The sequence below is a fragment of the Macaca nemestrina genome, chromosome 9 (assembly GCF_043159975.1).
Source record: "Macaca nemestrina isolate mMacNem1 chromosome 9, mMacNem.hap1, whole genome shotgun sequence".
In the NCBI taxonomy this organism is placed as follows: domain Eukaryota; kingdom Metazoa; phylum Chordata; class Mammalia; order Primates; family Cercopithecidae; genus Macaca; species Macaca nemestrina.
In genome coordinates, this window is record NC_092133.1 from 111,105,558 (window position 1) to 111,119,161 (window position 13,604).

At 36.1% G+C, this 13,604-nt stretch overlaps 1 protein-coding gene across 12 annotated transcripts in view; it reads right to left on the reverse strand.

The window, feature by feature from the left end:
* Positions 1 to 237: 237 nt before the first annotated feature.
* The window catches only part of LOC105479927 (coiled-coil domain containing 7), a 436,030-nt gene continuing 422,663 nt past the window's right edge, over positions 238 to 13,604 (reverse strand). For 10 of the 12 annotated variants that reach the window (XM_071070238.1, XM_071070242.1, XM_071070239.1 and 7 more), the window contains 2 exons: positions 6,534 to 6,766; positions 238 to 409 (listed from right to left, as the gene is read on the reverse strand). In XM_071070238.1, coding sequence (XP_070926339.1) covers positions 6,720 to 6,766 — 47 coding nt within the window. In that variant the 3' untranslated portion in view covers positions 238 to 409; positions 6,534 to 6,719. Of the gene's footprint in view, positions 410 to 6,533; positions 6,767 to 13,449; positions 13,556 to 13,604 lie in introns of all 12 variants that reach the window. The other 2 variants (XM_071070237.1, XM_071070236.1) reach the window with 2 other exon arrangements.

A 13,604-nucleotide genomic window follows, 5' to 3' on the forward strand; every position in this document is an offset into this window, starting at 1 on the left:
TTTGTAGCCTCACTAGGTTTAATAAATGTTATATAAATAAATACTTTGTTCTGATTTCTTCAATACATTTCTAGTTTTAATATGAAAAAAGTAAAGCAAGATATTCTCTTTTTAAAATTAAATTCCTTTAACTGGAAGTGTAAGAAATGTATGGAGGTGACTTTTCTCTATTAGAGGATCATACAGAATAGACTTGCAAATAATATGACACTTAAAGAACCATACATTTTCAAAACATGCAGAGCACAAGTTTTGTTTAATTGATTTTACATCACACCAGAAAGCACTACAGGGACACTGGCGAATAGAAGCAAGCTGGAACCTCAACACAGAGCTCCTTTCTTGCTCTCAGCAACAGAAAGGCTTGATCTTAGAAGTTCAAAATTGTTCCATATGGTAAAGAGACGTTCTGAAAATAAACCAACAAGTAATTGTAATTTTTTATGTAATTCAACTTCTAATATACACACATACAAACCTTTCTGAAATGTTCAGTCTTGTACATGTCTTGATGTTGAGGCATATTTTCCACTAATTGAAAGGCATTTTTCAAAATATTATCTAGAGCTCTTTTCAAAAGTCAATGATCTTCCAATGCTAAAATATTCTTTTTAGCTGAACATTGACAATGACTCCCTCCTTGTTCAAATTTTAGTTAGGCTTCTCTAAGCCCTCTTCTCAACTAGGCCTCATCCTTGGCCTTGGTCTTGGTCTGCCTTAAGCAAAAAATCCTCCTAAGTCAGTTTAGTGAAAATCTCCCATGCTTGATATCTAACCAAGTTTCTCATCCCTTGCCCTTAATGTCTAAGTCCTTAATATGCCTCTAAGAAGAATCTTGTTAGGCCAGTTAAGCGAGAATCCCTCTACACTGGATGTCTCCTCTTAATAATTTTCCATCTGCTGACCCCTTCACTCTGCTCTTTGTCTACAAATTCTTAGCTTTCTTTGTTGTGGAGTTGAGTATCCCTCTTCTATTGCAATGGTCTTTAATAAAGTCTTCCTTACCATGTTTATCAAGTGTCAAAAATTTAACAACATTATGAGACTGGCTCTTATGGACTTTGTCCTTGTGATGGAGTATATGCTAGAGGTTAAACTCGTTGTCTGTAGAGTCCACTCGTCTCGTTACACATCCTTTATCTGTTACTTATGAGCTTTATGTCCTTAAGCAAGGACATAAACTTGTGTCATTGATCCTCAATGATGATGTGTGCTCCGAACTGATAGGCTTAACTATGAGAAGATGAGATCTCTCAGGTGAGACTGTATCCACACATACCTTTTACCACTGTGACCTCTGCTCAAACTGAAGGGTTTGAGAATTCTGTGCTCTTTGCAAGCAAATTATGCCTCTAATTGTGGGGTATAAGGAGTGGGTAAAGACATGTTGACCATGAGCACCCATCCTGTAAGCTTACCATCTATAATTTTGATACATGACTGGCTGTCTAGGAAGGTGATAAAAGGGTTAGGAAAAGACAACAATCAAAAAACCTTCTCTAAGTTTGAATCTGTGAATTCAGAGACTGCAGTCTTTGTCTCAGTGAAACGCTGAGTGGGAGTTCCTGCCTTTAGATTTAAACAATGATAAATGAAAGTTTCAGGCTTCGTGCACCAAGATCTCACTCAGTTAAAAGTTATGAGTTCCCTCAATTTTAGTGATCAACACCACTTATTCCTTGGCCCAACGGCTCAATAATTTTGTTGAAAATTCATATCCTATAAGTTATCATTAATGCCCACAACCTATTAAAAATTTAATTTTATTTGCCACCCCAGTGCTCATTGACTTAGATAAGAACACAACATATTGAGAACTGTTTTTAAAATCAGAAGTAGGGCAGTTGCCTCTGCATCATAACTATAACTCTATAATCAACTGGTACCTAGGAACTCCCCAGTGAACATACCTTTTGTCTCCGCACCTGGAATCATGGCCCCTGTGCAAAATGTTAGCCACCAACTTATAAAGGGAGAAAAGAAGTTCCTCAAACCCTTGCCAAAAGTAATCACATGTTCTTCTTGAAAAAGAAAATGGGATTTTTGTCTCTAAAAAAGTACTATGGCATCAAATGGTAACATTATCTTACTAGTCACTTCTGTTGATATCTGATCTCCTGAATGTTTAGGACACTAACAATTTGATTTAAATTAGAGATAGTGTAGCCTTAACCAAAACAGCTGGTATTGGTACAAAAATAGACACATAGACAAATGGAATAGAATAGAGAGCTCAGAACTAAGACTGCACATCTACAGCCATCTAATCTTCAGCAAACCTGACAAAAACAAGCAATGGGGAAAGGATGCCCTGTTTAATAAATGGTGCTGTGATGACTGGCTAGCCATATGCAGAAAATTGAAGCGGGACTCCTTCCTTGCAACTTATACAAAAATTAACTCAAGATGGATTAAAGACTTAGATGTAAAACCCAAAACTATGCAAATCCTAGAAGAAAATCTAGGCAATACCATTCATGATATAGGCATGGGCAAAGATTTCCTGATGAAAATGTCAAAAGCAATTGCAACAAAAGCAAAAATTGATAAATGAGATCTAATTAAACTAAAGAGCTTCTGCACAGCAAAGGAAACTATTATCAGAGTGAACAGACAATCTACAGAATGGCAGAAAATTTTTGCCATCTATCCATCTGACAAAGGTCTAATATACAGAATCTACAAGGAACTTAAACAAATTTAAAGAAAAAAAACCCATTAAAAAGCAGGCAAAAGACATGAACAGACACTTCTCAAAAGAAGACATTTATGCAGCCAACAAACATATGAAGAAAAGCTCCACATCACTAATCATTAGAGAAATGCAAATCAAACCCACAATGAGATACCATCTCACACCAGTCAGAATGGTGATTATTAAAATGTCAAGAAACAACAGATGCTGGAGATGCTATGGAGAAATAGGAACGCTTTTATACTGTTGGTGGGAGTGTAAATTAGTTCAACCATTGTGGAAGACAGTATGGCCATTCCTCAAAGATCTAGAACCAGAAATACCATTTGACCCAGCAATCCCATTACTGGGTATATACCCAAAGGAATGTAAATCATTCTATTATAAATATACATGCACATGTATGTTCATTTCAGCACTATTTATAATAGCAAAGACATGGAATCAACCCAAATGCCCATCAATGATAGACTGGAGAAAGAAAATGTACATATACACCATGGAATACTATGTAGCCATAAAAAGGAATGAGATCATGTCGTTTGCGGGGACATGGATGGAGCTGGAAGCCATTATCCTCAGCAAACTAACGCAGGAACAGAAAACCAATCACCACAGGTTCTCACTTATAAGTGAGAGCTGAACAATGAGGACGCATGGACCACAGGGAGGGCAACAACACACACTTGAGCCTATGGGGGGTGGAGGAGGGAGAGCATCAGGAAAAATAGCTAATGCATGCGAGGCTTAATACCTAGGTATTAAGGTATTATCCTCATTCCAAAGTCTGTTAATGTACCTTCTAACCAGCAGTCCTTGCTGAGCCTCCATTAGATCAAGAAGAACTCAAAGGAGACAACTGTTTGATGTTTGTGTGGTTGGTTGGTTGATTCACTGTTTGAGGTTTGGAAGTGTTTGCACTGGGGCCATGCACTGAGCCACCCCCAAGCCCTTCCTTAAGGCTGTAGGTCTAAGAACATGCACATCGCCCTGAACAACGACCTCCAGCAGAAGAAAGCAAATGCTGTTTTACTTCAAATCATGGATGCTGCAATCATATGATATTTGCTAAGCTGCGAAACATGTTTATTTAGCAGATACTGTAAGGAATTTTCTGAACACCTCTTTAATGTATGAGGAAGGTTGTCCTGCTACGGATGCAATTCAATTCTTCGTTTTTTATTACTATTTCAAACATATATATTTATATTAAGCTTAGATGATAATAAAAATTTTAAAGGGATAAGGATGAGGATAAGGTTGATGGGTGCAGCAAACCACCATGGCACACGTTTACCTATGTAACAAACCTGCACGTCCTACACATGTATCCCAGAACTTAAATTAAAAAAAACAGAGCGACAAGTAAAGAATGGTTTGCGAGAGGGACGCTTGCCAGTTTGAATGGCCTTAACAGCATGAATGGCCCCATACATTTTATGAATAAAATACTATTCTTCCACTGCTTTCTTTCTGGACAGCGCTTGTTGATAAAGATAATATCCTAATTTATATACCAAAACAGACTTCCCATTAATTTTTGGCTTCAGCAGTTCAGATTTGTCTTTAGCAGCACCATCATTAGATCAATCAAAAGAAAAACACATTCAAAAGACTAGAGAAATACTCCCTGTTGTCATTCAGTTTATTTAAAGCATTCATATGATCTCCAACAGGTTGTCAGCTATTGGGTTTCTCACAATAGAACCAAAGGAATTTTTGAATTTCCAGGGTTCATTAAGTATTCATTCTTAGATCTGACTACCTCATAATCTGTGACTAGCCTTATCTTTGATGGCAGCCAAAGTCTTCCAAAGACCCTAGACCATATTCACATTTGCCCTGATTCTGGCCTAATTTGAGCTAATTAGAGTTATTGGTTGAAACTGGCATCCCCTGCTCAATATTAAGGGTTATCCTGCTATCCTTGAAAAGTATTACATTTTACCCCAAAGCTCAGTTGAAAGACTATTCCTGCTTCTACTTCTCCAGGGAGCTATATTTAGCTATTTCTGCTAATAACATCAGGAAGATTTCCTGTATATCCCTCTGAATAGCTCCCTGTCTTCCCAGGTCCTGGTGGCTATTGGATCACTGGTAATTCTGGAGTTGCATAGTTCAATATGGGAGCCAGAAGCCACATAGGATTATTTACGTTTAAACTAACAAATATATGTAAAATTAAAAATCTAGATTCCCGGTCACACTAGCCACATATAAAGAGCCCAAGAACCACATATGACTCATACCGCCCATACTGTAGGGCACAGGTGTGGAACATTTTTATATCACAAAACATTCTACTGAAAAGTGCTGCCAAGAGGAGTCATAATTGCCATGAAAAAGAGGGTCTGGGAGGAGGAATATTTAAATGAAGCCAAGATAGCTTGAATCTATTAACTGGGTCTCCTCTACCAGTAGGTACAGGACCTGGATTTAAAAAAAAAAAAAAAAAAAAAAAAATCAACCGCAAACATTTGCATATGGGCTTGGGCATTAGTTTATTTCCCTTGTATCCTCTTCAAACAATAAGCTCCATGGTACTCAACTCCGGCTGCGTATTAGAATCACACAGCAAATCTGGTTTAATTGGTCTGGGGATGCGAGGCAGAAAATTGGTAGGTTTTAAAAGCCCCAGGTGAATTCTCTTTTGTATTTAGGCTTGAAAAGTACCGATTTAGAAAATACATTACCTCATTTAATCAAATAAGTATTCTATAAAGGCAGCGCTTCAGTCAAAATAAAATTCCCTCAATGTTTTATAGAAAAGCCTGCTGAATCCCAGACTTAACTAAAGGGAATTAAGATACAGCTGGTATTGTTATCCGGGTAGTTCATAGGGGCAAACTGAGAAGCTGGATTGGATCTAGTTTAGATAACCCTAATAATCACCATCCATTGCAGGTAGTCTTCTATACTAAACTAAAATGTACGTTGGAAAAATAATTATAGAAAGAAACATAAAATCCACTTCATTCGTACCTCAATTATCGGCAACTTGCAGTAACAATTCTGCTATTCATTTCTGCATATATTCTCTCCCAAACCCTCACCAGAGTTATTAATATAGTTCACATTCATGTTACCTCTGGGATCTTTCACAGTTTTAGAGAATAATTGATCATTAGGGAATAATTCCTCCTTTATTTTCTCTTGACAGTTTCATTATGCTGAATTCATGAGTTTTTCTTACCATATAAATTGTTCATTTTTTGTTACTATATAAAATGTAAATAATATCTTTAAAATGGGAGATTATAAAGGATGGAAACTATTTCAGTCATTTTATTTCACTTTATTTTGTTTGAGTAGAAATCCAATTTTCTTTATTATTTTTGGCAGAAACATAACTCTAGAATATTTAGATTAATATTACTCCTCATTCCTCTGATTCTTGCTGGGGGAAAATAGGAAAATGTAATGCATAAAAGAATATTCTGCAAGTCTAAATATCTATGTCAGTGATAACCCAGATTGGGTTTAGGACAGTTTTGTAGCCAATAATATTTATGCTCTTCAGGGTATAGTAAAAATGCAGCTACAAATAATATTTTAGTGTTACAAAACATTTGATTGGTAAGAATCACATCTTTAAAATTATTAGCAGTTGTATTTTGTGCCATTACAAATTCTACAGAATATGCTTTAACACATATCAGGTTATTGTCATATATTTTTTACATCTTTTTCTTTTTCTAAGTTGGTTATGCATTGTTCAAAAAAATTAATATTTTGAATAGGGTGAGTATTTTTATTATTTGTGATTTAAAAGATAATTGCATAACTTTTTTAAATTGAAAAGAAAAGTAATAAAGTAATTTGAAACTTTCAAACTCACCACTGCCTTGTCAGGCTTCTATGATCTGGGCCTAACCTGTTTATCCATTGTATTTCCAGCTGTTTTTCAATAAGCACCATCCACACGAGTCAGTGTTATTTTCAAAAGGCTTCTATACTTGCAGTTTCCTTTCCTGCATTTCCAAATTTGTCATGTTGCTTATCTTGCTCAGAATTTCCTTCATTCTCAAAAGTATGGGTGTGGTACAGATTTTCGGGCAGCAGCATGTAACACTTTAAAGAAAAGTTATGTGTTAATTGAAAGAAAGTTTAATTTTACTTTAGTTGATATAATTTTTATTGTATATGAGCAGAAGGAAGGAAGAAAAAGAAGGAAGAAGAGGAGGTAGTGGTGAGGAAAGGAGAGAAGAAAGGGAGAAGAAAGCAGAGGGAGGAAAAAGGAAAAGCTATTTTTAAAAAATAGAATGGCAGCTGATAAAGGTAAAAAGAATGATCATATTAGAAAATTGCAATAGATTTTTAAAAAAATTAATGGGTGAGTTTATGAGAAACTCACCCATAGATAAACTCACCCATAGACAGTCTCACCTTTAGAACAGTCTCACTCTTAAAGACTATTCACATGGTCTCTAAGTATCTGCCCCAAATTACCTATTACTTATAAAAGTAAAAAAAATGTACTTTACAGTAGAGAAAGAAACATAATAGACACCATTACAATCTAATGATCAAAATTGCCATCACAATATTTTGAAACAATATTATCCATTGAGAAGGACACAACATTACATCTGGAATACTCCTCCCAAAGATGTATAACTTAACCTGAAAGTAACCATGAGAAAACTTCAGATAAAACCAAATTGAAAAAATATTCTACAAACTAACTGGTGTTAAAAATATGAAGGTCAAGACACAAAAAGAAATATAAATTAACTATTCCAGATTAAGAGATACTAAAAAAACACCACAAATTTAGTGCATGGTCCTAGATTCAATCTTAGTCCAAAAAAAATCTATAAAGGACATTATTATGACAAATGTAACTTGAATATGAATTATGGAGTAGATAAGTTGAGTTAATGTTAAATTTCCTATTTTTGATAATTGTGTTGTGATGATATATTATCATTTCTTAAGAAATACTAAAGTTTCATGGGTAAAGAGACATTATGTCTCCAAGTTATCCCTCTACAGTTCAGAAAAAATAATAGTTTATGTATTAAACATTTATAATGTTTATAAATATATGTACCTAATGTTTATAATACTTACATATACATATGAAGATAAAGAACATTATAAAGCAAAAAGGACAGAATAAAACTGAAAATTCTTTCAGTTTCTCTGTAAACATGAATTGATAGAAAAATCAAAATATTTTTAAAACCCTATTACACAAAAAGCTTCTATGAAACAAAAAAGACAACTAACAGGAAAATGGGCAAAGAATATAAAAGGCAATTCACAGAAGAAATTAAAATAGAAATAATAGTAAGTTTATTGTTACTAAATATAAATAATTCTCATTAAAGATAAAACTATATTGTGTTTATTTTTATTTTTAAAATTATTTAAAAATTTTTAGTAAAGCATACATTACATAAAATTTACCATTTTAACCATTTTTGAGTGTACAAGTTTAGTCGCATTAAATCCATTCACACTACTATGCAACTATCACTACCATCTACCTCCAGAATGTTTTTTATCTTGCAAAACTGAAACTCTCCCCATTAAACATTCATTCCTTATCTCCTATCCCCAGTTCCTGGCAGCCATCATTCTACTTTAAAGACACAGGTACATGTATGTTTACTGCAGCACTACTTACAATAACAAAGACTTGGAACCAACCCAAATGCCCATCAATGATAGACTGGATAAAGAAAATGTGGCACATGTACACCACGGAATACTATGCAGCCATAAAAAAGGGTAAGTTCATGTCCTTTGCAGGGACATGGATGATGCTGGAAACCATCATTCACAGCAAACTAACCCAAGAACAGAAAACCAAACACTGCATGTTCTCACTCATAAGTGGGAGTTGAACAATGAGAACACATGGACACATGGAGGGGAACATCACACACTGGGGCTTGTCAGGGGTTGGGGGGTTAGGGGAGGGATAGCATTAGGAGAAATACCTAATGTAGATGATGAGTTGATGGGTGCAGCAAACCATATGTATACCTATGTGACAAACCTGCACATTCTACACATGTATGACGCTGGCCTCATAAAATGAGTGAGGGAGGATTCTCTCTTTTTCTGTTGATTGGAATAGTTTCAGAAGGAATGGTATCAACTCCTCTTTGTACCTCTGGTAGAATTCGGCTGTGAATCTGTCTGTCCTGGACTTTTTTTGGTTGGTAGGCTATTAATTGCTGCCTCAATTTCAGAACTTGTTATTGGTCTATTCAGGGATTTGACCTCTTCCTGGTTTAGTCTTGGGAGGGTGTATGTGCCCAAGAATTTATCAATTTCTTCTAGATTTTCTAATTAATTTGTGTAGAGGTGTTTGTAGTATTCTCCAATGGTAGTTTGTATTTCTGAGGGATCAGTGGTGATATCCCCTTTATCATTTTTATTGCATCTATTTGATTCTTCTCTCTTTCCTTTTGTATTAGTCTGGCTAGTGGTCTATTTATTTTGTTGATCTTTTCAAGAAAACCAACTCCTGGATTCGTTGATTTTTTGAAGGGTTTTTCGTGTCTCTCCTTCAGTTCTGCTCTGATCTTAGTTATTTCTTGCCTTCTGCTAGCTTTTGGATTTGTTCACTCTTGCTTCTCTAGTTATTTTAATCGTGATGATAGAGTGTCATTTTAGATCTTCTCTGCCTTCTCTTGTGGGCATTTAGTGCTATACATTTCCTTCTACACACTGCTTAAATGTGTCCCAGAGGTTCTGATATGCTGTGTCTTTGTTCTCATTGGTTTCAAATAACATCTTTATTTCTGCCTTCATTTCATTATTTACCCAGTAGTCATTCAGGAGGAGGTTGTTCAGTTTCCATGTAGTTGTGCAGTTTTGAGTGAGTTTTGTAATCCTGAGTTCTAATTTGATTGCACTGTGGTCTGAGAGACTGTTATGATTTCCATTATTTTACATTTGCTAAGGAGTGCTTTACTTCCAATTAAGTGGTCAATTTTAGAATAACTGCAGTGTGGTGCTGAGAAAAGTGTATGTTCTGTTGCTTTGGGGTGGAGAGTTCTGTAGATGTCTGTTAGGTCTGCTTGGTCCAGAGCTGAGTTCAAGTCCTGGATATCCTTGTTAATTTTCCGCCTCATTGATCTGTCTAATATTGACAGTGGGATGTTAAAGTCTCCCACTATTATTGTGTGGGGAGTCCAAGTCTCTTTGTAGGTCTCTAAGAACTTTCTTTATGAATCTGGGTGCTCCTGTATTGGGTGCATGTATATTTAGGATAGTTAGCTCTTCTTGTTGCATTGATCCCTTTACCATTATATAATGCCCTTGTCTCTTTTGACCTTTGTTGGTTTAAAGTCTGTTTTATCAGAGCCTAAGATTGCAATCCCTGCTTTTTATTATTATTATTATTTGCTTTCCATTTGCTTGGAAAATATTCTCCATCAGCTGTGGATTTTTCATAAATGGCCTTTGTTATGTTGAGGAACTTTCCTTCTATACCTAAACTATTAAAAGTTTCAATAAAGAATGCTGAACTTTGTCAAACGCTTTTTTGTGTCAATTGAGATCATCATGGGGGATCATCTGAGATTATCCTGTGAATGTGATGTATCACATTGACTCATTTACCCATGTTCAACCAGCCCTGCATGTCAGCAATAGATTCCACTTGCTCATGATGTTCAATTTTTTTGTTGTTTTCAATTAAGTTTGATAATGTTTAATTGTTGTTGTTGAATTCAGTTGAGCATTTTTGCATCAATGTTCCTCAGAGATATTGCTGTGTAGTTTTCTTCTCATATTGTGTCTTTCTTTGGCTTACGTCTCGAGGTGATGCTGGCCTCATAAAATGTGTTTGAAAATACTCCTTCTAGTGCTATTTTTTGGGGAGAGTTTAAGAAGCATTGATAATTCTTCTGTGAATGTTTCATAGGGTCCAAATGTGAAGGTGTGAAACTGTGAGGCCACCTGGAAAGGTCTGACCTTTTCTGTTGAAACGTTTTTAATTACTTCTTCAACCTTTTTATTTGGTATTGGTTTGTCTAAGCTTTCTATCTCTTCCTGATTGAATCTTGGTAGCTTATATTTTTTGAGGAATTTATTCATTTCCTTTAGGTTATCCAATTTGTTGGCATATAGTTTTTCATACTAGTCTCTTATGATCCTTTTACTTTCTTTGGTATCTACTATAATGTCTTCATTTTCATTTCTGATTTTATTTGAGTTTTTCTCTACTTTTCTTAGTTTGCCTAGCAAGGATTTTGTCTATTTTATTTTTTTCAAAAAAAACAACTCTTAGTTTTATTGATTTTTTTCTATAGTTTTTCTATTCTCTATTCGATTTAATTCTGGTCTAATCTTTATTATTTCTTTCCTTCTGCCAACGTTGGCTTGTTTTTCTTTTTCCAACTCCTTGAGGCATAACATTAGACTATTTATTTGGAATCTTTCTTCTTTTATAATGTGGTCATTTATTGGTATAAGCTTCCCTCTTAGAATTACTTTTGCTGCTTCCCATAGATTTTGATACATTGTGATTCTATTGTCATTTGTCTCAACATATTTTTAAGTATTGCTTTCGATTTCTTTTTTGACTTACTGGTTGGTTGTTCAGGAGCAAGTTTTTTAATTTCTACATATTTGTAAATTTTTAAGGTTCCTTTTGTTTTTAATTTCTAATTTCATACCCATTGTTTTCAGAAATAGTCTTAGGTATATTCTTGATCTTCTTGAATTTGTTGAGACTTGTTTTATGGCCTAATATATTGTCTATCCTTAAGAATGTTCCATGTGCACTAGAAAAAAAATGTATGTTCTGCTGCTGTTGGATGGAAAGTGCTGAAGGTATTTAGTTTAATTAAGTTCCATTTGCTAATTTTTGTTTTTATAGTGGCTTCCTTGGGGAGACTGTTACCTGCAGATATTGTCTGCAGGTTTTAGTTGGGCAACGTGCAGTGGCTCTGGTTCTGGGTAGGCACAGTAGTGGAATCCATTTCTCACTGTAAAGGACTTTAAAGATCCTTCTGTTCTAGTTTCCCCATAGTGGGAGATTTACCTGAAGGCATCTCTCTTGGTGTTGAGCCTGACACAGGCCAGAGGCAGCCAAGCAGTGCTGTGTTTATTACAGGGAACAGGTGCTCAGAGTGGCTGTGGAGCTGGGGTCTGGGGCTCAGTGCCTTGTTGAACTGCCATGGCACCTGTGGTGTAGGTCCAGGTTTATTCTTTCAGGTGTGGATGGTGCAGCTCTCCCACAAGTCCAAGTACTGTGACTCTGAGGCACTTCCCAGTATCTTAGGCCCAGGATCAGGCATGTTGCTGACTCATCCTGGGTGTTAGGGTGCAGCAATGGCATGGCTCTGGGAAGGAAGAGGTTTTCCAGAGGTTCAGGCCCCAATGAGCAGAGTACAGTTGCAATTCAGGTTACAGAACCAATAGGACACAGTGGCAATTCATGCACCAAGAACTCTAAGCCCCGGAGTAATGGGACACAGCAGTGACTCAGGCTCTGTGAGGTCAGGCGCAGTGACAGCAAGGGTCCAAGAATGATGGGGGCACATCTGTGGCTTTGGCCCTGGAGTGTGTGCAGCAGTGCAATGTTGGCTTCACTCCTAGGGAGGTGGGGAACCTCAGCAACTCAGGCTGTAGAGGACTATCCCGATCCAGGGAGGCAGGGTGCTGTGGGTGTTCAGTCCAGAGGGTAGGGTGATCAGATCAGATCAGTGTTTCTGTAGGAGGCTGGCCTATGCCCATTTTAAAATTGAGCTCTGTTGTTGTGGTTGAGTTGTAGGAGGTCTCCACATATTCTGGATTATTAATACCTTATCAGATATGTGATTTAAATATATTTTCTCCCATTCTGTGGTTTGCCTTTTTACTCTTGATATTTTCCATTGATGACTGAAAGTTTTTAATTTTGATAAATTCTAACATATCTATTTTTTGTACAGTATGTTTTGTATCATCTAAGAAGTCATTGCCAAATCCAATATAAGGTTTTCTCCTATGTTTTCTTCTAAGAGTTTTAAAGTGTAGCTCTTAGTTTTAGGTTTCTGGTCCACTTTGAGTTAATTTTTATATGTGTAAGATAAGGGTGCAACATCATTATTTTGCATGTGGATATCTAGTTTTCTCAGCATTGTATGTTGTAAAGACTATTTTTTCCATACTGATTAGTCTTAGCACTCTTGTAAAAAATCATTTGACCATATATGTGAGGGTTTATTTCTTAGCTCTCTATCCTATTCCATCAAAATATGTGTTTGTCTTTAGGCCAATACCATATCATTTTGGTTATTGTAGCTTTGCAGTAAGTTTTGAAATTATGAAGTGTAAGTCTTTCAATTTTGTCCTTTATCAAGGTTATTCTGACTATCAGGTCCCTTATAGGGACAGGGTCTCTAACCCCTGGTCCGTGGCCTGTTAGGAACTGGGCCACACAGCAGGAGGTGAGCAGTGGGTGAGCAAGGGAAGCTTCATCTGTATTTACAGCTGTTCCTCATTGCTGGCATTACCACTGGAGCTCTGCCTCCTGTCAGATCAGTGGCAGCATTAGATTCTCATAGGAGTGCAAACCCTATTGTGAACTGTACATGCGAGGGATCTAGATTGTGTGCTTCTTATGAGAATCTAATACCTGATAATCTACCACTGTCTCCCGTCACCCCCAGATGGGACTACCTAGTTGCAGAAAAACAAGCTTAGGGCTACCACTGATTTTACATTATGGTGAATTGTATAATTATTTCATTATATATTACAGTGTAATAATAATAGAAATAAAGTACACAATAAATGTAATGCACCTGCATCATCCTAAAATAATTCCCCCACCACCATTCCGTGGAAAAATTGTCTTCCATGAAACCGGTCCCTGCTGCCAAAAAGGTTGGAGACTGCTGCCTTAAGATTCTGTATGAATTTAAAAAAAAAAAAAAAAAAAAAAAAAACTTACTTTTTT